This window comes from Odontesthes bonariensis, chromosome 6 (genome assembly GCF_027942865.1).
Source record: "Odontesthes bonariensis isolate fOdoBon6 chromosome 6, fOdoBon6.hap1, whole genome shotgun sequence".
Classification (NCBI taxonomy): Eukaryota; Metazoa; Chordata; class Actinopteri; order Atheriniformes; family Atherinopsidae; genus Odontesthes; species Odontesthes bonariensis.
In genome coordinates this window covers 19,310,609-19,331,367 of record NC_134511.1, presented here as the reverse complement: position 1 = coordinate 19,331,367, position 20,759 = coordinate 19,310,609, and the positions used below count along the sequence as shown (strand labels likewise).

The following is a 20,759-nucleotide window of genomic DNA, read 5'->3' as shown; positions in this document are numbered from 1 at the left end:
GATACAGTCAATTACAATTAATTGCCCTTTCCTTGGTTGCTGCTGCTTTCCTGTTGCTCATTCATCTGTGTATTCACCTACATCTACAGGTGCTCTGTGTGTTTCTCTTCCCAATGAGCTGAAGTTTTATAAGATGTCTGATCTGAATAAGGATATGATATGCAGGCTCAGAGTTTGTTGCTCTTTTCATTCTGTGTGTTCGAAATTGAGATGCTCACTGTACATGGCTTTCCGTTTACATGCCTCTGTCTCTATTATCTATTTCCCAGAATCCTGGAACTCCAGCAGAATGGTGACATGGACATACTGAAACTCAAGTGGTGGCCCAAGGACAGTCCCTGTGACCTCTACAGCTCCATTCAGACACGACAGCGTGGCAATGCTCTTGATATCCACAGCTTTGCTGGTGTTTTCTGTGTCCTGGCAGCTGGTGTGGTGCTCTCCTGCCTCATCGCTATGGTGGAAAGCTGGTGGTCACGACGGAAGGGATCTAGAGTCCCCTCCAAAGAGGTAGGGGCATCGATGGGATGGAATGACTGACAGAATGATGTTACAGAAAGTGGCAAGAAGAAAATGTGCGATAGTTCAGGCAATTAGAAAAATAACATAATTTCTTTGCATCAGAAATAGTTGTAAAGAATGTTAGACAGTGACCATGTATGAATATGTTAAAAATAACTCTTATATTTAGCATTACTTCTCATTACTAAATTTTCACTGAAGCAGCATCAACAGTTTGCCTTCACCCACAATCAGGATCTTAACCGAACAGGCATCTTAGAAAGCATCCTGTCATGTTATCCATTTTAATTGTTTGTGCTATTAGACTTGACATCAAATGATCAAATTGATTAACCAAAGAGACTGTCTTCCATACACAAACTGAATGTGACTGTAAAATGAATTAAGCAGTATTTTAGAGATTCATGTTTCACTCGTATATTAGTCCTTTTTAATGCTGGTTACAAGACTGTCAATAATATTAAGTGTAATACAATAATCATATCAATCACGCACATATGCGCATCATGAACAAAGAGAGAGGTTAGGTTATGTAACCTCATCCTCAGCTTGGATCATTTAGTGGTATTGTTCTATAATTACTCCATTAAAATTAGCAAGTGTTGATTTTTTTTTTTTTTTTTACGCTGTATTGCATAACAATTCCAACTCCTTTGGGTTTCATGCAAAATCTCACATGTTTTAATGTTTTATTAATGCTGTTGTTAAGTTCTTGATTAATTTAACATTATGAAAATATCAACAGAGTAATCAACAAACTAATCCATTTGGGTTTATTTCTAAAAAGAGCCCACTTGGAACATTAAAAGCGGAATACAAAAACAGCCTGAAGGCCGGTAGCCTGCAGCCCTTCAGGGCTGCAGGCGACCGGCAGTCAGAAACACTGGCTCACAGTGTTAACCATGGATGTTTATATCCGTCTTCCCGCCAAAGCCATGGCAGCACTCCACTTTGTAAATTAGCAGCAGCACCATGTGAAATATCCAATCAGGCTATATGCTGATGATCACCTCAGCAGGGAGATCATTTAAGACAATCAAAATGACTCTGGTAGCATCTTCCTTTGGTAGGAAGCCTGCCGCTTTCTGTGATGCAGGAGGTTTTATGTTTGCTACACCATAGATGAGACAGGTAGCATCTTCAAAGAAAAACCCAAATGGCAGCGTGTTTAGTTGTTCTTTTGTTTATGGATCACACATGCACAGGCTCAAAAGTCTCTCATCGGTCAGAGCCATAATTTGATCTCCACTCGTCAGTGGCTGACAGTGATTTGAAGCAGCTTCCACGTCCTCTTCCCACACCTACCCTCCCCATATCGTCCAGTGCCCACTGCTATGTTTACCGAAACACAAAGGGAGAAAGTGTTTATATGAAGAACTTTGATCAACACTGTGAAATTGTAGCAAAGTGTAGCAAATTTGTAATGCAAAACATGCCGGCAATGACCTGAGAGAAATATAATTATGTGTGAAATAATATTTTCACTTTTGGTTTGGAGTTAATCATTTATACGTCGGTAACAAATTAGACTGGGACATGAAGCAGCACAGATTAGTTTGGTTTTTTTGTGGAAAATGTTTCTGCCACCAGATAAATTACTTTCGCTTCAAACAATTGCTTCTTCGCTTCTAAGGTAGCTACTTGATAAAGTTAGGTCAAGGGTTAAGTTGTGGATAATGGGTTAAGAGAATTAATGAGGAACAGTTTCCTCACCTATTAGTGAACCACTGATCCTTTTGAAATAACACTGTCAATCAGAGGAGAGGTGTTCTGAATGGTCTAACATGCTATATTATGGATATGTATTATGTTATCACCGAGGGAGAAGGAAAATTAGTCGTAACACTAATTTGGATTATTTGAGCATCTCCTTATAATTCTGTCTACCAGAAAGAACAACAAGAAGTCCATCCCCATCCCAAATGCCATAATAATTTAAAGGAACAAGAAGAATTAATTAGAAAAATGACAAAAAGATGAGAAATGGAAAATGTGACTATACTCAGGGGGATTTAGTGACAGATCGGGTTACTTTCATAATAAAAGACCAATGGTACAAGTCATCAAGAGATTAATTTAGAGGAAAACTCTTCAGCATGAAAACGTGTACTTTATTAATTATACATTGGTTACAAATTACAAAGTTATTGCACTGCTACGTGGCTATAATTTCTCAATTCAAACTCTCAGTGATGTTGCTCATGTGACCTGAGTGGCCCTTTGCCATAAAGTGCAGAAACAGCAAAAATTACATTTGTTTGTTGTTGCTGGAAAATGGGCGCTTTGTCAGTTGAATGATGTGTTTCATAAGCTGTGATCACTTTAGTGTGCTCAGGACTGTGTGACAAACCACTTGGACGTTTCTCATAGCTTTCTTTACTGCAGTACATTGCATAACCTGCAACTGCTTAGAGCAGCGGGGGATGATTAGCACATTAGCACATGTCCTCCAGGTTGATTGTTCATTGATTCATTCAAACGTTAGATGTTATTTCCCTTCCATGCCAATTCTTCTCTTTTTAGAAACAGAACCTTTTAAAGTTTAAGGCTATGCTCATGTTATGAGGGGATTTGGGCACATCTGGTATTGTAGAAACAATTGCAATCATTTCAGTGCTCTTGTTTATGCATGTCAGAGGCATTATGTCAAACTGAATAAAAGCTGCAGTGAGAATAGTGCATGTCCAGCAGCAGGTTGACTATAGTCATATATTGATAAATCAAGTTGAATATATTAGATATTTACTAAGCATGCTGTCATCATGTTGGGATCCTACCGAATGGAATTCAGGCCGAGTTCTGCTCCATTTCTTAGTTGATTTAGTGCCTAAGTTTTGCAACTTGATTGGAAACAGTCATCAGTTTTGTGGCACTGGTTCCACAACCAATGATAAACAAAAGTCCATTATTTATATTTATATCTGAATATGGGGCTTCAAGAATATAGTTTGTAATACAGTGTAGATCTAGCATCCGGCAAAGTGCCCTTGTTTCCGTGTTTACTTTTTTTTTTTTTCCTTCACACATACCAGCTATATACCCCCTGCTTCCAACCCCCTGCCTAGTTAGCAGCTTTAATCTGTCATTCAGACCGGTAGTCATGTCTGCCTCTGAGCAGCCACAAAGACGCCAAACCCTCAGTTGAACCCAAAGTCATGTTAAGCACAGTGTGGTTCAGCTGCAACAAAAAATAAACACACCTGCCCCCTGCTATCTTCATTAGCTAGAAGAGCAGCCAGCGGAATCAACCCCAGACTGAGCGCAGGAGTGGAGCATCATCAGTGAATAGGAGGGACAGCAGGGATTTAAATGGTGGTAGTCTTTAATTCTCTTTGTAGTTCTTGTTCAAGGTTTTTTCACGTCAAGGCATCAAGCTGTTAAAGGAAGGGAAATCACTGTTATTGATTTAGGAGCAACATATGGATACACTTTCCATATTACAATTCCTTTAGTAATCTTGTATTATTCATCAATGGTGGAGGGATGTGATCCTAAAGTCATTGTGTTTTTTTATCATTATTATCATTGTCATTACAATAATCACTGGAGCATTAAAAATATACTGCTAAGTTAAGTCTAAGATGCCGTGCCTCCATGGTGAAAAAAAAGTCTGCCCAGTCAGCTGTGATTGTTTTTGATGGCTGACCCCTGACATTTATCCTCCATCCTATCAGAGCAACCTATTGATTACTTTTGGTAAATATCAAGGTTTGTGCAGCGTGACCTCTGAGCCAAGGGCTTGTCAGATCATTGATCAGCGTCTAAAAAAGCTCACACCTACACCTTTCCCACATCTGAATCGGCCAGGCTGCACCAGACAAAACAACAATCCAACGAGCACGGCCATTCTGCGCAGTAACTGGCCAGCCGTGTGGATGTGAGAAAGTATCAAGAATATGAACTTGTCTTTCAAAGTCTCTATTTTCACTCGCTACACAGCGGCTGTAATCATTTTTCACTGCCCACAAGTTTGCTTCATAAGTTCCCCTATTTTGCTGTTATATAATTTTTAGTATGTCTCTGGTATTCATTTTTATTGTAATCATAAAAGTGTGTCACTATGGATTTCAGTGTGATACACTCTTTTTCTTTACAACATGACCCGTGTTGTCAAGTCAAAATGGCACAGAAGATTTAGCCTTAAAAGGCAGCTTGATAAGCTCTTACTTCATGGAAGTTTACTCATTTCCTTGAGATATTATTTCTTCCTTTTGCTAAAAATAGCCCTGTCATAGAATACGGTAGTGAATGCCATACTCTGATCTCAAATCACCATCTGTGCAGAATATTTTAAAATGAGTAACCAGCTGCAAAGATAGTTTCAAAGAACAGAGCAGCAGAGAGTCAAGCTGGGACCACTGCAGCATGTCCTGACTCAGTGGAGGGAAGAAGGCAAATTTAAGTCAACTTCAAAGCAACTAATTAGATAAATTGCATATGCCGCAATTTATCGACAGGGGAAATCTCTGCCTCCATATGCAATTTGGCCTTGGTCATGGCCAGTGGAGTTAAGTCTAGTTGTGTTTAAAGTCGTCCGACTTCCTAAAGTTAATAAAGTGAAGCAAACCATAAAGCTTGTAATTAACTCTACTAGACGCTTAGCTCTCTGTCAGTTTGAATTAAGAACTCAGTGTCATCCATATTACTGTCACGGCAAACGCTGGAACCACTTGAGACCATTATGCTGAGCCAGGAGCATGAGGCTCTCTGTGCAGTTTTACAAGCTGTGCATGGAATAGGAAAGCTGGTAGCCCACAACTTAAGCATGGGGCTGGAAAATGCATTTAAGATTGATGCACAGGCACCAGAAATATGTTTTGGGTGTGCAGGAGAACTGCTTCAAGTTACTTTGTCCCATAAGACACACAGTATATAGACTTTCTGTAAAGAGGATTTGATATCAGCCATATGAAACAAGTCGGATGTACACTGTGTATATTTAGTACATTTACATCATTGGGATTATCAGATGTTTTTTGAACAAGATATTTAGATTATTTAGAAATAAATATTCTTACAGTTAATGACTTCCAAACGATCAAAGAGATTTATTTATTTATCCTCCTTGAACAGGACAATGATTCCCCAAATGTGGACACTTTTACAGCAACACTCACTTGAGAGTTTGACCTCTCACTAGCATGCATATGCCTCATTACCGCCTTATATTTAGCCCACTTCATTTATCATGTCAAGCTTGCATTAAAATAATCACATACTTACAAATACTCCATGTAATGAAGCCTATTAATGCAATCTTATTTCTTTACACAGTTTGCTGTAAAGATGCCTCATGATGCCTCGGGCCAGTTTTCCGTTCATGCTCATCCTTTCCCTTACCAGCCGCAATCAAAAATGAGACTGCGTTACTCTCAATGACACATACACAATCTATGATGGATGTAACTCAGTTTTAATCAGTAATCACTGGCGCAAACCATTCTACATGCCTACTTTCATCCATTAAATTATATGGACCAAGCCACTCCGCCACTTGCCTCTTACATGTACCCATACATGCTCCCTGCTTACATGACAACCCACAATCCTCTGTGTGAGCTCTAATGCCGTGAAGCTTGTTCGTGTCTGTGTGTTTCTTCTATATTTACTAAAACATGCATAATAACATTCTGTATATGTCTGAACATGCCTTGACATTCATACTCTATGCTGCAATGCTGTGTTAACTGCTTTTGACTCTGGGCTACATGTCAATGTTTGTGTTTGTGCTGTGGTTCTGTGTTTGTGAATTGGCTGCCATTGTTATCTTTGAGTCTGCCTCTTGGTGTAAACAGTTTGCTTATGAGTATTTCTATCGGGCTTACACACTCACAAGCACACACACACACATGCACAGTTGACTAAGGACAAGAATTGAATCGCACTTGAGCACATTTCATGAGGATATTATGCAAAGCAGCGAAAAAGGGATGTGCGTGTTAACAGCCTCCCTGTAAGTCATTCCTGATAATTTGGTATATTTAATAGTCTTTCTCTTACATAAAAGGAATTATGACAAAAATGAATGTATCCTGAATTTTAGTTTAGTTTAATACGTACTGTGCATAGGCATTTTACACATGTTTGTTTGTTTTTTTAATTGGTCATTTTCCTCTGTATTACTGCACTTTTACTGTTCTCAGAAGCATCTGCATTATAATGGGAATGGGAGGTTTACTTGTAAGGACAGTACTGTATAGCTGATGAAAAATTCATAAAGGGTACTCTTAATGCGCCGGATGAGCGATTTCCAGATGAGTGTCTGAAGCCCATTTCATTCATAATTGGGTGGCTATATTGCTTTACCCACTTGATATGCTCAACTAGAGGTTTGCATGAAAGAGTTCTGTCAGTGGATTTATTCACATCTTCGCGAACCCAAAACTGAAAATAAGTTTAGATATTATTATCATTGTCAGAACTCTTCCATAATGGTAACATCTGTGGTTTTGACCGTGTCTGATATGTCATAAAGTCCATGTAGATTTAGAATGTGGAGAGCTGGCACTTCTTATTATGTATCAGATTCTTACAACACACACAAAACAGCTGACCTCTAACATTTCAAAGTTTGGATGGAAATCGTCGGCTCCTCTCATTCTAACTCTACATTATGATCTTTGTCTACTGTGGCTCAAAGCTCTCATTTTGCTTTTTTGTTTTGTTTTTGTAGATAAGTACTCTGTGTTGAGGGGTGTAGCAGGCGAGGGGGAGAGAGCAATTCAAAATGGCATTTAAACATCTCCCCTTTCCAGGTATATAACGACTGTGTGGATGTCCTTCTGAGGACACAACACAGAGTGACCTGCTTGACAGTGTGTGCTGACTGACTGCCGTGTCTTTCTTCTCACTCACCCCCCACCCATCTGTTTCTTCTATTTACTTCTCTCCTCCACCCTACCATCTTTCAATCGGCCCGATCTTGTCTGTCTGTCATCCCCTTTCTGTCTCCACCCGTCTGCTGTTTGTCTGCCTGTGGCCTGTGCATCGGTTTGGCTTTTTTATTTTTTTGGAACTGTTTTAATCTACTAACTCCACTCGCATGCACACACACACACACACACGAATGAATTACTCCACCTTTCTCTCCACATCACCTCTCTCTTTCTGTCTCCCTCCTCTCAACCCCTTTTACTTCCACACGCACACCAGGCGAAAGCAGATGGTCCATCTGCCAGGAAAGCTGCTGATCCATGTCCGCACAGCCCCAACGAACACCCTCTTGGCCTGGGTAGTCAGACCCAGAACCAGACCCCCAACACCACCAACACCACTGCCCCGTCGGCCACCCATTACCAGCCCCCAGCATGCTGTGATATTCCCTGCGCACTGATCGTGCAGCACTCCTACGAACCTACCAACCCCTCCGAGCTTGCCCCTAAAATGAGAATGACCACCTTCACCACCTCACCTCCTACACCAAGGTTATACATACAATAGAAGATAATTAAAAAAAAAAGATAATTGGTCAGGAAAGCTTGAGATGATGTATGAATGCTAATTTATCAGAGAAAATTATGGACATCAGGGAGCAGGCCTCAATTGTTGGTGTCCACATTATAAAAAGTTTAAAGAAAAAGTACCTCTTTTTAAAAAGTGTGTTTACCTGGCATGTTGCTGGATGACTTTGTGCAATAATGGCTTGCTGCCGTTAGAGGGTGCTGTCTTACCATGTAGAGTCAAACGGAGCATCATCTCTCAGTAGTCAGTTGAAGTTAAATAGTTTGTAATATTGTAATGTAAAATCCTACAATGATATATTTCTTTTGAGTTGTTCAAAACGCAAAACGTTACATCTTTTTTTAAGCCAGAAACCATTCAGGGCCCTAAACTTGACTTTGTTCTCCAAATGAGTCCGTTGCATTAAGCTGTAAACAAGAGAGGTTTATTTTAGACATTTACATTCACGATATATTTGGAGTCATTATAGTTTTCTAATTTGATTCAGTGTTCACTTTTTTTCTGTTATGCTTCACAATGAAGGAAAACATTACAACTTTCACATTAGTCACTTTATTGCAGTCAGGTTTTGCCACTTTAATCTTCCACTTCTCTCGTCTCGGTCCACTTTGCTCACTCCTTGTAGTCCCCCATTAGTCTCCTGTCACGGACAGCAGTATGACCATTTGTGATTCACTCCTTTCTTTCACCTCCCTTAATTTCTAATAACGCAAACTCTACCTCTTATCTACGATATTTCCTCCTCCAAACACTCAAAGTGTTTGGCATAGACAAATGTTAGTCCCCCTTTGTACTCTCCTCCATTCCGCAGCTCCTCTTTTAGAGATGGTAACCTGGGGTCACCACTTCTGGTCCCCTTTGCCCGTGAGCTGCATACACTAGGGCCAGAGCTCCTTCCAGAACCCCCAGATCCAAAGGACACGGTCAGTAAATCTGTCTTTACCCCCAATTATGTTACTCCCATCATCACAGAACCCTTTTGACTTTGCCCAAACAATATCATCATGAATACTGAAACACCAAATTATGTGACCACCCATTCCCCTCAAAAAGGAAACTTTCCTTACCTAAGATCCCAGAAGCGTATTGCCACAGTTGAGTGGAGAATGTGAAAATTTGGAAGTTTGGGAACTCTTAGCGGCACTTTTTATCATTTTCCCACAGTTCACCTGAAACCTCTCCTCACTATGTGCTCACCTCATGCATCGCAATCTGAGCCCCCCGCACAACTGTCTATCCTCCCCTATGCAGTTTAAGCATGAACCACTTTTCACTCAGTGTTACCATCCTTTAGTGGATAAGCTATTATAAGTTATTCAAATGTTAATATAGACATATTCTTTGTACATTTTCACAAGTTTCATTTAACTTAACCTATATAAGATTAAGTTGATGTATGCACATTGCAATGCCAGGATTGTTAAGACTGCTAAACATTATTGACTATTTTGCATTGTTTGATGCAATTGATGAATTTGACATAGGCGCTTTAACAATGAATTATGGCCCGAAACAAATTCACTTGGAAAAAGAGATGATAATCTCAAAGTGAATGTTTTGGGATCACTGGCCCTAATGCAAGAATTTAGTGATAAGAACCTGTAAAGATAAATCAGATAAGTAAGGCATTGTTTAACATTTGGAGCTGTTTTCCAAATTACAAGTTGCCATAAAGTTTATTATAAGTTCATGTATGGTTATGCTTGCTTGACGAGATATATCAAACGCACTGGAATAGCAGAGCACACAGCATGACAGCAGTGTGTTTTCTATGAGTATTCCAGATTATCGGCATTTCTTTAAAGAATTTGTAGAAGTTTGTTTATGTTTCTCTCTGTGAGTGTGATTTTCTATCCCTCCCTCATTTTCCCTCTTCTCTTCACTCTGCTCCACCCACTTCACTTCACATCCACCTTTTCCCTGTGACCATTAAACATTGATGTCATCATTTTCTTTCATTCACATTTAACACACTCTATATGTCAATTACCTTGACTTTGATATTCTTTAATTCTGCAAAAAAAACTTGCCCATGTTTGCCTTGTTGTATTTGCCTTGCCATCATTTTACCATCTGCCTCGTCCAACACCCTTCACTTGTTTTTTCTCCTTTATCCTGAAACTCGCTGGATGGATGACATCCCGGTTGCTGAAAACAAATATACCCCATTTTTCTCCCTGTCCTATTTTTTTCAAACAATTTCTTCTATGCAAATTCTGTGCTCTGCTTCCTTCACTATTCTCTTCATTTCCTAATTCTTCTTAATGCACTACCCTCACACCTTGCTCCTTTTATCTCCCTTTCTTTATCCAACTTCTATCCCTCTCATGGTCATTCTCATATATGCGACTTATCTCCCGCTGTTCCCCTCTCCATTTCTCCTCATCGGCACCACCCATTCTTAAACACTGGCAATGGATCCCTCATCCTTCTTCTACATATTCATTCGATATTCCTTCCCGTTCCATAAATGTCTCCATTTACCATTGTCGCTTCCTCCTCTCTGTTTTTCTTCTTCCCTGCCCTTCCCCACTTGTAGGACGATAAGGAGATCGACCTGGAGCACCTACACCGCCGGGTTAACAGCTTGTGCACCGAGGATGAAAGCCCCCACAAGCAGTTCTCCACCTCTTCCGTCGATTTAACACCCCTTGACATGGATGCGCTGCCTGCTGCCCGCCAAGCACTTGAGCAGATCAGTGATTTCCGCAACACCCACATCACCACCACTACTTTCATCCCAGAGCAGATCCAGACCCTAAGCCGTAGCCTCTCTGCCAAAGCTGCTGCTGGATTTTCTGCTGGTTTTGGTGGCGGGGTCGGCCTCCAGGACCACCGGACTGGCGGGGTCGGCCCTTTCAGGCAGAGGGCCCCCAATGGTGGCTTCTTCCGCAGCCCCATTAAAACTATGTCCTCCATCCCCTACCAGCCAACAGGTCCAGGACCCAACTTTGGATATGGCAATGATCCAGACAGGGGTACCTCCATATAAGGAGTCACTATGGATATATTTAGTTTGGGAGGAAGAGTAGAACGAGATAGTTTGAGAATGTCATGGAGTGGTTGAACAAGTACATTGTGGCTAAGCTAAAAAGTCAGAGGATAGAGATCTGTGTACATAGCAAACTTTCTGTTTCAGTTTCAGCTTGGGTGTTTCCAGGGGTGTCTATTTTGTACGGAAAGAAAACATAGGAGGTGGAGGTCTGTTGGGGCATTCCTTATCCACCTGCAAACCATGCTGGTGAGGTGCAAGAAGGGAAAAGGGTGGTGGGTGGGAAGGGGGCTGGAATCTTTGCTTTGTTGTTGTTGTTCTTGTGATTGTTTGGGGGATTATTTTGGTTGAAATGTCTGACAAGGGACCTTTTTTTGGTTTAATTTCTGTTTTATGATGTGAGGACTATTTCATGTAACAGAAAAATGCTGAAATGATCTGACTTTTACAATCTGAACTCCCCCCTTGGAGGGTTTAGTTTAAACTTGTCCAGAACCAGGAGAAACAATTTTCTTGTTGCTCCAGAGTTTTCATTGGTGGATGATTGGTGGTCTTTTTAACCATGAAACAACTCCCAGGGCTCTGACTAATAAGCAATGATGGGGCAGTAATTTGATCAAGACATAAGCCAGACTATACGAAATATAGATCGATTTTAGCCCTGCATCGTACAGCAAACACCCCTGTAGTGTTTTGAAAAGGCCCCTTTTCAGTGAATACTAAGGATTATTCTTACCGAGTATAACTGGAGAAGGATATAGCATTTTTTTCTTCTCTGCTGTTGTTTCTCCAATAAATCATGTTATAAATGTGGAATCTTCTTCAAGACGGTGGCCACACGGAGGCCTGACCAGATCTAAGACTTTGCAACTAACACCTCCATGGTGCATCGGTCTGGAAACTGTCTGAAAAATGCCATGATAGTGCAACAGTACATCACTGTAGAGTCGCCATTTTGGTGCATCAGCCTAAAAGTGTTTTCACCATTTTGAGGCACATTAAAGTCTTTGTCAAACCCTCTGCACTGTACCAGTGCCCACAGACCTGTAAGTGATTGTATGTAGATCTGACCTTTTTTTTTTTTTTCACCTATATTGTGCTATCTGCTTTTCAAGTCAAGGTGAGATCCTCGAACCAGACCCGTAGAGGCGTGGTAACAATGGACTCTTTAAAAGCAGCCGAAAGAGTTGAAAATATAAAAGACCGGCGGAAAGACTTCAAGGAGCTTATGCTTATTATATGTCTTTTATTGAGTTTTGTTTCCGGGGAAAAAAAGAAAAAAAAAAAAAAGATTTTATTGCGTGGAATGTGTTTTGGTCTGGAAATACAAAAAAAAAAAGAAATAACATTGTTCTGAGATGTCTAATTGTTTTTTTTTTTCTCAGCAAACTTTGAAAAACTGCTAAACGAGTGCTGTAGTGTCTGGTTTTGCATCACCAAGTCATTCAAACGTCCTGATTTGATTTGTGTCTGTTTTGCCTATTTTTAGTGCTCCCATTGACCAAGTGTTTAAAAGATTAAAGTTCATTCTGCAATGTCATATAATCTTCAAGTTCATTAATTCACCTTCTTATAAGCATCAAGTGGTAAAATACAGTTGATTTTGAGTCGAGGAGAAGACATTGCAACAGCATCTTTAGTATAAGCCTTATATGTCAACTAGCTCGCTGTAAAACCCAAAATATTACTGTGTACTGGAAACGCTGAAGGAGCAGCAAATCAGTGGTTGTGCTGAAAGTCAACAGACATCGAAACTCGGCGGCTACCTTGAACGAGATGAGCCTAGAATCCACTTCTATTTCATAACTCTCATGATAAGGATACAGTTTATATACCTTTCTTTTTTCTTCTTCTTTTTTTTAAAGTGCCAATTAATTCAAATGAGACCATTAAGGTGCATTTTGTGGTTGGGAATGGTAGCGGTACATTAGGAGCATTAAAGAAATATTTTGTGGATTAGAGGATGGGTTGGTGAAATGGAACCAAACCTTTTTTTTTTTTTTTTTTTTGCCTCACTAACACTGTATTAATAATTGATAATGTTAGTTGTCTAGAGCGAGTTTTCAGTTTGTTATCTTTAAGAACTAAAACTGCGAAATGTTGTGTGTAGAGAACTCAGTCAAGCCACAGTGTTTTTTGCAGCAAGCATTCTTAGAAAACTTTTTTTTCTTCTATTAGGCTACAGTATGGCTATTGAATGACAAATAGGACACATGCATTTAAAAGGTTTTATTTAGTATAAATAAAAGAGACATTATAAAAATGTATATTTTACATGTTGATGCTATTTTTGTTTAACAAACAGAAAAGACTTTATCATGTTGAGCTTTAGCTTTACGTTGGGCAGTCCCATGACTGCCTTTGGTTTGAAACATAAACACATGAACTGTTTTCTTTTCACATGTCATCCTGAGTTTCTTCCTTTCTTATTTTTGTTTTTTATTTTTCATTTTTTGCTGGCTAAATAACAGAACAAGGCAAGTTCACTAAAAAGAAAGCATGCTACAAACTTGCTGTTTTGCTATCCGTTAACAGATTTTAATTTCATACATAGAACTACAGGATTTACTTGATGATTTTCAAAACACTATTATGTACAGTATTTAATATAGGCCTATTTTGTTGTATGTGTTGCATATTATTCAAAAACCGAACAAACTGGGGCCTCTGTTACAAGTGGCAAAGCTTTCTGTGTATAATTTGTCTAATAAACAGGTTTTCTACAGTGGGATGGTATTTGGTGTCTTTGCTGAGACGACCTTTTAAAGGTCATCGATTTCACAATTTTACATGAAAATATGATATGATGACACTTCACCACAAAGAATAGTTATTTCCCGAAAATTCACCATTTAAAAAGAGTTGAGGAACTTTAAACAAAATATTATTGTGTGTCGTGTTTTGCGAACACACTTCACTCTTTCAGTCGATGACTCGTCCGTATTCTTTTCCAGGATTCTTACTTATTTGCTTTTTCAGACTGTTGCTTGTGCACAAGGATTTTTAGCCCAGGTAATGTAAATTGTAGCTCAGGCACTCAGGAGAATTCAAGTCAATGGTTTTCACAAAGCAGGAAAAGATGATTGGAGGAGTTTACCTTGAAATTATCCAAGAGAACTGCTCATGGGATTGAACAGGGCACCTCTTTTGGGGGATTGCATCCATGGCGCAACCTTTTAAAAGGTGCAAAATAGAATGTTTTTTCATGGTCATCACATTCGCTGGTTGTAATCGTCATGGGAAAAACTGTGGATAGACTTCAAAAGAGCACCAAGTTGGAGACAACCAAAAAAAAGCAAATAAATGCCCCCAACTAAAATTCTAAGACTTATTGTATCGACCATTTGTGGTGCCCAACAATGGGCTTTGGTTTCTATTCACTATTTTGTGTTAAAACTGTAAAGCAATAATAAAAAAAAGATTATTTTTTTTTAAGTTGTTACAGGAATTCCTCCTCATAAACTTGATATCTTTAGAAAAATCCAATCATCTTCTGCATTCAGACATGATAACCAAATAATAGCCAAAGTTTGGATGAAGGCATTTAATTTGACATAGATTTTGTCTAATTTGAATTTAAAGTTTCATAAACATTTATCAAAGGACAGAAGAGGACTAATGATTTGCCTTTTTTTCAGAGACCCATCTCAAACTTTTAAAAGGAACTGACGTTTGAGATTGTTGACTTACACTGAGTGTAGAAATAAGATTAGTAGTTAAATTGGTGCACGCTGAGGGTGGGTCATTTAATTATGGATGCTTAAGAATATGACTTCAAACCTTGAAACCAAAACAATTTGCTCTAAAAGATGGAAAACTGGGTCGACATTATATGGGAAATCCACACAACAACAAAAAAAAAAGAAACATTTCAAACGGTGTTGAGTGATCTCAGATTATTTAGTGTGTTGAAGACATTGTAGTTCAAGCCTGAGTTAAGCTTTTGTTTCACTCGCTTTAAGTTGGCTCTCACTTCAAAGCCCAGTGTACTGCTGTTAACAGCTGGATAGACCCCAGGCACTCTGCTGAACAGAGGAGAAACACTGTCAAGTTCACTGGAGCATCACATTGTACTGACATTTATCCACCAGGCAGTGGCACTGTTTAGCTCCCATTGGTTTCCTTGGTCTCTGCCTCAGTTACAGAGTGAGCTCAGTTTGTACATGGTGTTATATAGAGTAATGGGGAGTCAAAAATTCCCATTGCATCTATGGAGCTTTGAGCTTTGCTAAACACTAGTAATTGGCAATCAGCTTGAAGTTGGATTTAGTTTTGAATACTATCATAACTTGCTGTGATAGTTTATTTTAAAACCATCAATAAATGTTTATTGTTGAGACAGTACTACACACACATACATACACACATATATATATATATATATATATATATATATATATATTTATATATATGGGCGACAGCATATATGGGCTGCAACATAGAAATACTTTATTAAGTTAGAGTCCAGCCTACTCCATGTCAGAATAAGTATTTATGCACTAACGGATGCTAATGGTAAGAGGTCGATCTTTAAGCTTTAATAACTCATATACTAAATATATGTTATGTATGTGAAATGTTGTCTTTCAAGGGAGATTAAGACGTCGGTTTGTGACAGGTGAAAACAAAAAGCCGACATTATTATGCTTACATCAGCAGCCAAATCACTCCTGGATGATTTTTTCTCCCACGATCGTTCTGGGTTAGTAGCCTATAAGCAAACACTGAAAACAAGAGGGTAAAACACAGGATGTCAGATCTGGATTTTTTTTTTTTTTTTTTGCGGATTTGTGGAAGATTATTGCCACATTATAAAATCCCTGTCCACCTCCCCTCACTCCAGTCTCGTGTCCGACGCGCCAAGGTCTCCAGGGAGATGGGAATGGGAAGGAGCAGCACGCAGACTCCTCTCGCGCATTGGAATGGCAGCCCGCCCCTCTCCCTCGAGGAGCTCCCCCTCTGCCGTGACCAATGGAACATAGAGTCTCCATTGTGACTGCGACACTTTAATAATCGCCGGCTACAATATCCAACCTGTCGGTAGCTTCAGGAGCCCTGCCCGGCCCGTTGGATGGGGGGGCTTGTAGGTGGGAAGAGGGGGCGAATGCTCGGCGCCAGACCTCCAGCCCGCAAGACGTCCCCACGATGAATACATGAATAAAAAATGGAAAAGACTGAGGTTGGTCTAGCCCTGAAATTGCGGGATTTCTTCCTTCCATAATTTACACTTTTTTTTCTCACAAGTTTGCGTTACCGTGCTTCATGACCTACTTTAACTTGGGTCAAAGTTGTGCTTTTATATGAGTTATAACAGTCACTTGTTAACAGGTTTTGTTTTGTTATGTGAGAACATGCAGTTAGCCATTGTGTTTATTACACAGTATAACCAAGCCTGTATGATTTTAATCCAAATAGACTTTATGGTAATTACACTTGATATATTTTTGTTAATTTGGCCTAAAGTTTGAATGTCAGTGGATGCCTTCATGGGCAGATTACAGGTGCATCTGCGCACTGATGGATCAAACGTTGTTTATCCCGCAGCTTTGCACCTTCTCCCTTAATTCCCTCCCAGTTTCCCCTGCTCTTCATGTGACATAAAGGGAAATGGGGAATGTCTGTTGTTCGAAGGATGCGCAGCGTTGTGCGTTTGTGTCTGCGTCTGTGCGGGCACGCTCAAGTGTAGACCCGCGTGTGCTGTGCACCACTTACAGCTCGTGTCAATAAGAAGCTGCTGAGCGCGAGACCCCTGCTCATATTTCCGTTCCCTGTGAAGCCCTTTTCTTACCGACAGGGCGTTCCGAGAGCTGGATCAAAAGGTTTTAGACGCGCCACAAAAGAAAAAATGGAAACTGGAGATGATCATTGAATGAATGAATTGACAATGAGCGCGCGAGCCCCAGGAACCGCTTTTTTTTTTCTTCTTCTTTTTTTTTGGGGGGGGGGGGTGTGAGGGGGTCCAAAGACTTCACACTAAACTTTGTTCATTATCGTGTGCAAAGTGGAGGGATGACATTGAATTATTCAAGCCTACAAAGTTCCAAAACAAAAGCAGAGTCTGTAGTTTCTTACGCAATGAGTGAATGGAATGTTTTCGTTTAGGACCAGCTACTTTTCTTTCTTACCATATGGCCGCATATTTAATGTCCAGAGTTAGGGTTACTGCTGCAGCCAGTGAGATACTGAACAGCTGAGGATGGCCAATTAACCCTTTTGAACTTTTCCAGTTTCCTTATTTCCTTCTGCCCTCACTTTCATGCCGAGATGCAACACAGATGCACTGACAGGTCAGGTGGGGATTCTGTCCCATCCACGCACGTCTCGAGCTGTCCACGCTCCTTATACCTAAAACTGTCATCACTTGCACGTGCGTCCTGTGGGAGGCTCCCCTTACCCCTTGCGTTAAACACTCCCTAAATCGTAACCATATCATACACAGTCCTGCTTCGGGGAGTCATAATCACTTCTCTTGAGCTTTACCGAGACATCTCATTGGACGCCAACACGCGACCAGCGTGAGGAGGGGGGCTTCCAGACGCGTGCCGCTTTTTAAACCGACGCCGCGCCTTGAGACACCAGAGAAGGAGTCCCGCACGCGACAGTCATACAGAGACATACCAGTGCGTGCCCCCAAGAATTCTTACTTTTCCTAAGATTCTTAGAGAATATATATATATTTTTTTTTTGACACATGGATATCTTAACTGTGGAAGACTGGAGCAAAGGCGCGCGGGAGCTGACTGCCTTCGACGCACTGCAGCAGAGTTGTGGCAGCCCTGGAGAGGTGGAGAGGGGAGGGGAGCAGCAGTTCGAGGAGTCCCGCTACGAACCTGGACTGACGCTCGTGGACAGAGGCAGTGGCCCACGCGCCTGGCTGGCTCCAGCTTCTGGCACCTGCGCGGCACACGCCACCTCACCAGACTACCTGCGGCACTCGCCATGCCCGAGCACAGGCTCCTACCACGGTGAGAAAAGTTAAACCCACGCTTTGGACAACAAGTTATTACCTGGCGAGACACACCAGATGCAACAGGCAACAGGGATTAGTAGCGCTCATAAAGTTATTTAACATGTGCTGCAAGCTGAAATTGGCAGTTTTTCTTTAAGTTTAGGGTTAGACAACTTTACTATGAGCTTCATCATCAACGAATGGAATGTGCATTTTTAATCATTTTGTCAAATGAGAACACCTTTTTAAATATTTTCTTCAATTTATTTCTTCATTTTCAGAGAGTGGGTCCCCAGGGTCTTCAGGCCACCCCAGCCCTCCCAGCCACAGAAAATCTGCCAGGAGCCCCTCCTCTTCCTCGCTCAAAGTCAGGGACCTGTGCCGTCTGAAAGGCGCGATCACGGGGCTCGACGAAGAGGCCTCCATGAGACTTAGAGCCCCGTCCAGCAAGCCGGTCAACGGGGTCCAGAAGCAGAGGCGGGTGGCTGCCAACGCGCGCGAGAGAAGACGCATGCACGGGCTTAACCACGCGTTTGACGAGCTGCGCAGCGTCATCCCCGCGTTCGACAACGACAAGAAGCTCTCAAAGTATGAAACTCTACAAATGGCGCAGATTTACATCAACGCTCTGGCTGACCTGCTCCAAGGTCCGGTCTCCTCCAACAGCAGCAATAATGTGAACTCCGGTAATAACAGCAATTCGCCAAAGCGTGACGTAATGCTTTCACCTGCCGGTGGTTTTGATGGGGCGAAGGACAGGGCTTCCCCGTCCCCAGCCGCCTGCAGGACGGCGGCGGCTGCGCCCCTCTCTGGGGGCAGCTTACCTGTTCACATCGGCGGGATGCCCTTCCGTGCTTCCTTTGAAGAGAGCTCGTTCTCCCCAAGAGTTGAAGAAGTGATGTGTTCACCATCTCCTCCATCCTCCCCTCGGGCAGGTACTTCGCAGTTCGGGAATGGAAGGAAAGAGTCGCCCCGAAGCGACGGGGAGTTTTCCCCGCACTCCCACTTCAGTGACTCGGATGAAATAGTGATGGAGCTTCACTCGAGTGAAGAAGACGATCTCTCAGACCTCAAGCTCCCCAGCCACCATCACCGCACCATTTCTTTTTAAATGACTGTAGAGAAATAGCTATGACGTAGACTTTATAAAAGGTTCGCTGTAGCCTACAACAAAACAGGCCCGATGCCCACAAACCGTGTCAATCATATTTACAACCTTTCATTTTTAGGAAAGATATTTTTTTTCTTTTTAAAAAAAAGCCCTCAAAATTTGAAACAATAATTCTATTTTCTCAACTTTTGACGTGGTTATTTTTTTTTTATTATTATTATTATTGTGAGATAGAACTAATTAGGTTCTGCCAATAAATCATTTGTAGTTTTCATGGAGACCGAAAGAGCTGAAAGACCCCTCTGCCATGTCGCGCAAAGCACTGCCACGGGCATTTCCCTCGTCTCTCCATCCAAAAAGCGGTCTTCCACAAAACTCTGGAGAAATGCTTAGCTATATTTGACGAGGCCTATGTAAAGTCATTTCTAAGTAGCTATGATTTGAGCTTTGTTGTGATTTATGTTTTGAATTGATCATTTGTTTGTACATTGTATGTTATTTTGCAACTTTAAAAAGTTCATGATGTGCACTTTACGATAAACGGGCCAGAGGCTTCAGAATTGCGATTTTTGTTCCCCAAACCACAAACAATATAGTTCCGCTTTGTTTGATCACATAGTACTGCCAACTCCTTACAATTAGCCTTTATAATGTAGCCATCATTGCTGCCTTCTTTTTTAATATCTCCTTTTGTATCGTCATATGAGCTTGTGTGTTTTTCTTTCACTGGCTGAGATGAATTGATGTCTGAGATCTATTTATTGCTGATATTTTTTCTTTTGTTTTGCTTTTATAACTCAGTAGATAAAGTTGCTGGGGGAATTTTGCCATTCTTTTTTTCTTTTTTTTTAATTCATTTGATTTTGGGAATAAAAACCTAAAGAAATGTTATTTCTTTGTCTCTGTTTTTGTCCATACATATTTAGGTCTTAAATGAGGCAATGAGCATTTTAACAGCGACTGCTGTGCTATTTCCTCCGATTAATAATTGTTATAATGATAATAATAACGGCCTACCGTGAAGTTATCAACGATATTTCATTAAAGATAATCAACTTTGCAGAGTGTAACTATTTAGCAGCTAGAAACGTGTACTTATAACCAAACACTTGTTGCGTAATTTTAGAAATTCCATTGCACGGGCTGCAGCTTAACCAAATTGGCATCAACAGCATCGTAATCTTTTGAAAATGTTCCATTTGAAACGTCGCCAAGTCGTATTCATCATACAAAGCGAGAGTGAAACAGGCAGAGGAGCAAACGGATGAGGAAAGAACATCCAAAGGCCCAGCTCAGCCCTGAGGAGCAGCCATGTTATGAACTGAAAAATAACTTCTGCGTTCGATTTACGCTTGTGCGGGCCGATTTATTAAAACCTAGCAAGGACACGAGACGTGCCCAGCACGCTCTCTTTTGTAGTTTGCTGGCAACAGTTAAAATGGAAAGTCTCTGCGTTGTTTTCTGTTTGTCTCGTTTATGGCACCGTGGAAGGAGTTTGTCCTTTCTTCCCCTCCCTGAGCTGAGGCCATGTCGCCCGTTCGGTGAATACCAGATTTGTTAATGGGGAGTGTGCATTAATTTCAGCCTATTGTTAACTGGCTCGTGGGCCGAGGTGTTGGATGGCCTCAGTGGAGCACGAGCTGTCAGCTGGTGAGCGCTCGCTGGTCCCCACCGTGTCCCCGAGGACCTGGCTCGAGACTGAACACACTTTCTCAACTAAAGAA

The 20,759-nt window shown here is 41.0% G+C and overlaps 2 protein-coding genes across 4 annotated transcripts in view; both read left to right on the top strand.

Moving 5' to 3' along the window:
• Positions 1–13,703, top strand: part of grid2 (glutamate receptor, ionotropic, delta 2) — a 559,974-nt gene extending 546,271 nt beyond the window's left edge. The window contains exons 15-17 of one of the 3 annotated variants that reach the window (XM_075467788.1): positions 270–510; positions 7,675–7,946; positions 10,523–10,710. In XM_075467788.1, the coding sequence (XP_075323903.1) occupies positions 270–510; positions 7,675–7,946; positions 10,523–10,628 (619 nt within the window). In that variant the 3' untranslated portion in view covers positions 10,629–10,710. The other 2 variants (XM_075467787.1, XM_075467790.1) reach the window with 2 other exon arrangements.
• Positions 13,704–17,502: 3,799 nt separating this feature from the next.
• Positions 17,503–19,858, top strand: atoh1a (atonal bHLH transcription factor 1a). Its single transcript, XM_075469015.1, has 2 exons — positions 17,503–17,940; positions 18,206–19,858. The coding sequence occupies exons 1-2, from the start codon at positions 17,667–17,669 to the stop codon at positions 19,033–19,035; spliced, it is 1,104 nt and encodes a 367-aa protein (XP_075325130.1). The 5' UTR covers positions 17,503–17,666; the 3' UTR covers positions 19,036–19,858.
• Positions 19,859–20,759: the final 901 nt, after the last annotated feature.

Excerpts from the sequence above, each read along its gene's own strand:
- atoh1a (XM_075469015.1), top strand. The coding sequence starts at position 17,667 with ATGGATATCTTAACTGTGGAAGACTGGAGCAAAGGCGCGCGGGAGCTG. Across the intron at positions 17,941-18,205 it reads GAGCACAGGCTCCTACCACG|AGAGTGGGTCCCCAGGGTCT; the intron begins GTGAGAAAAGTT and ends CTTCATTTTCAG.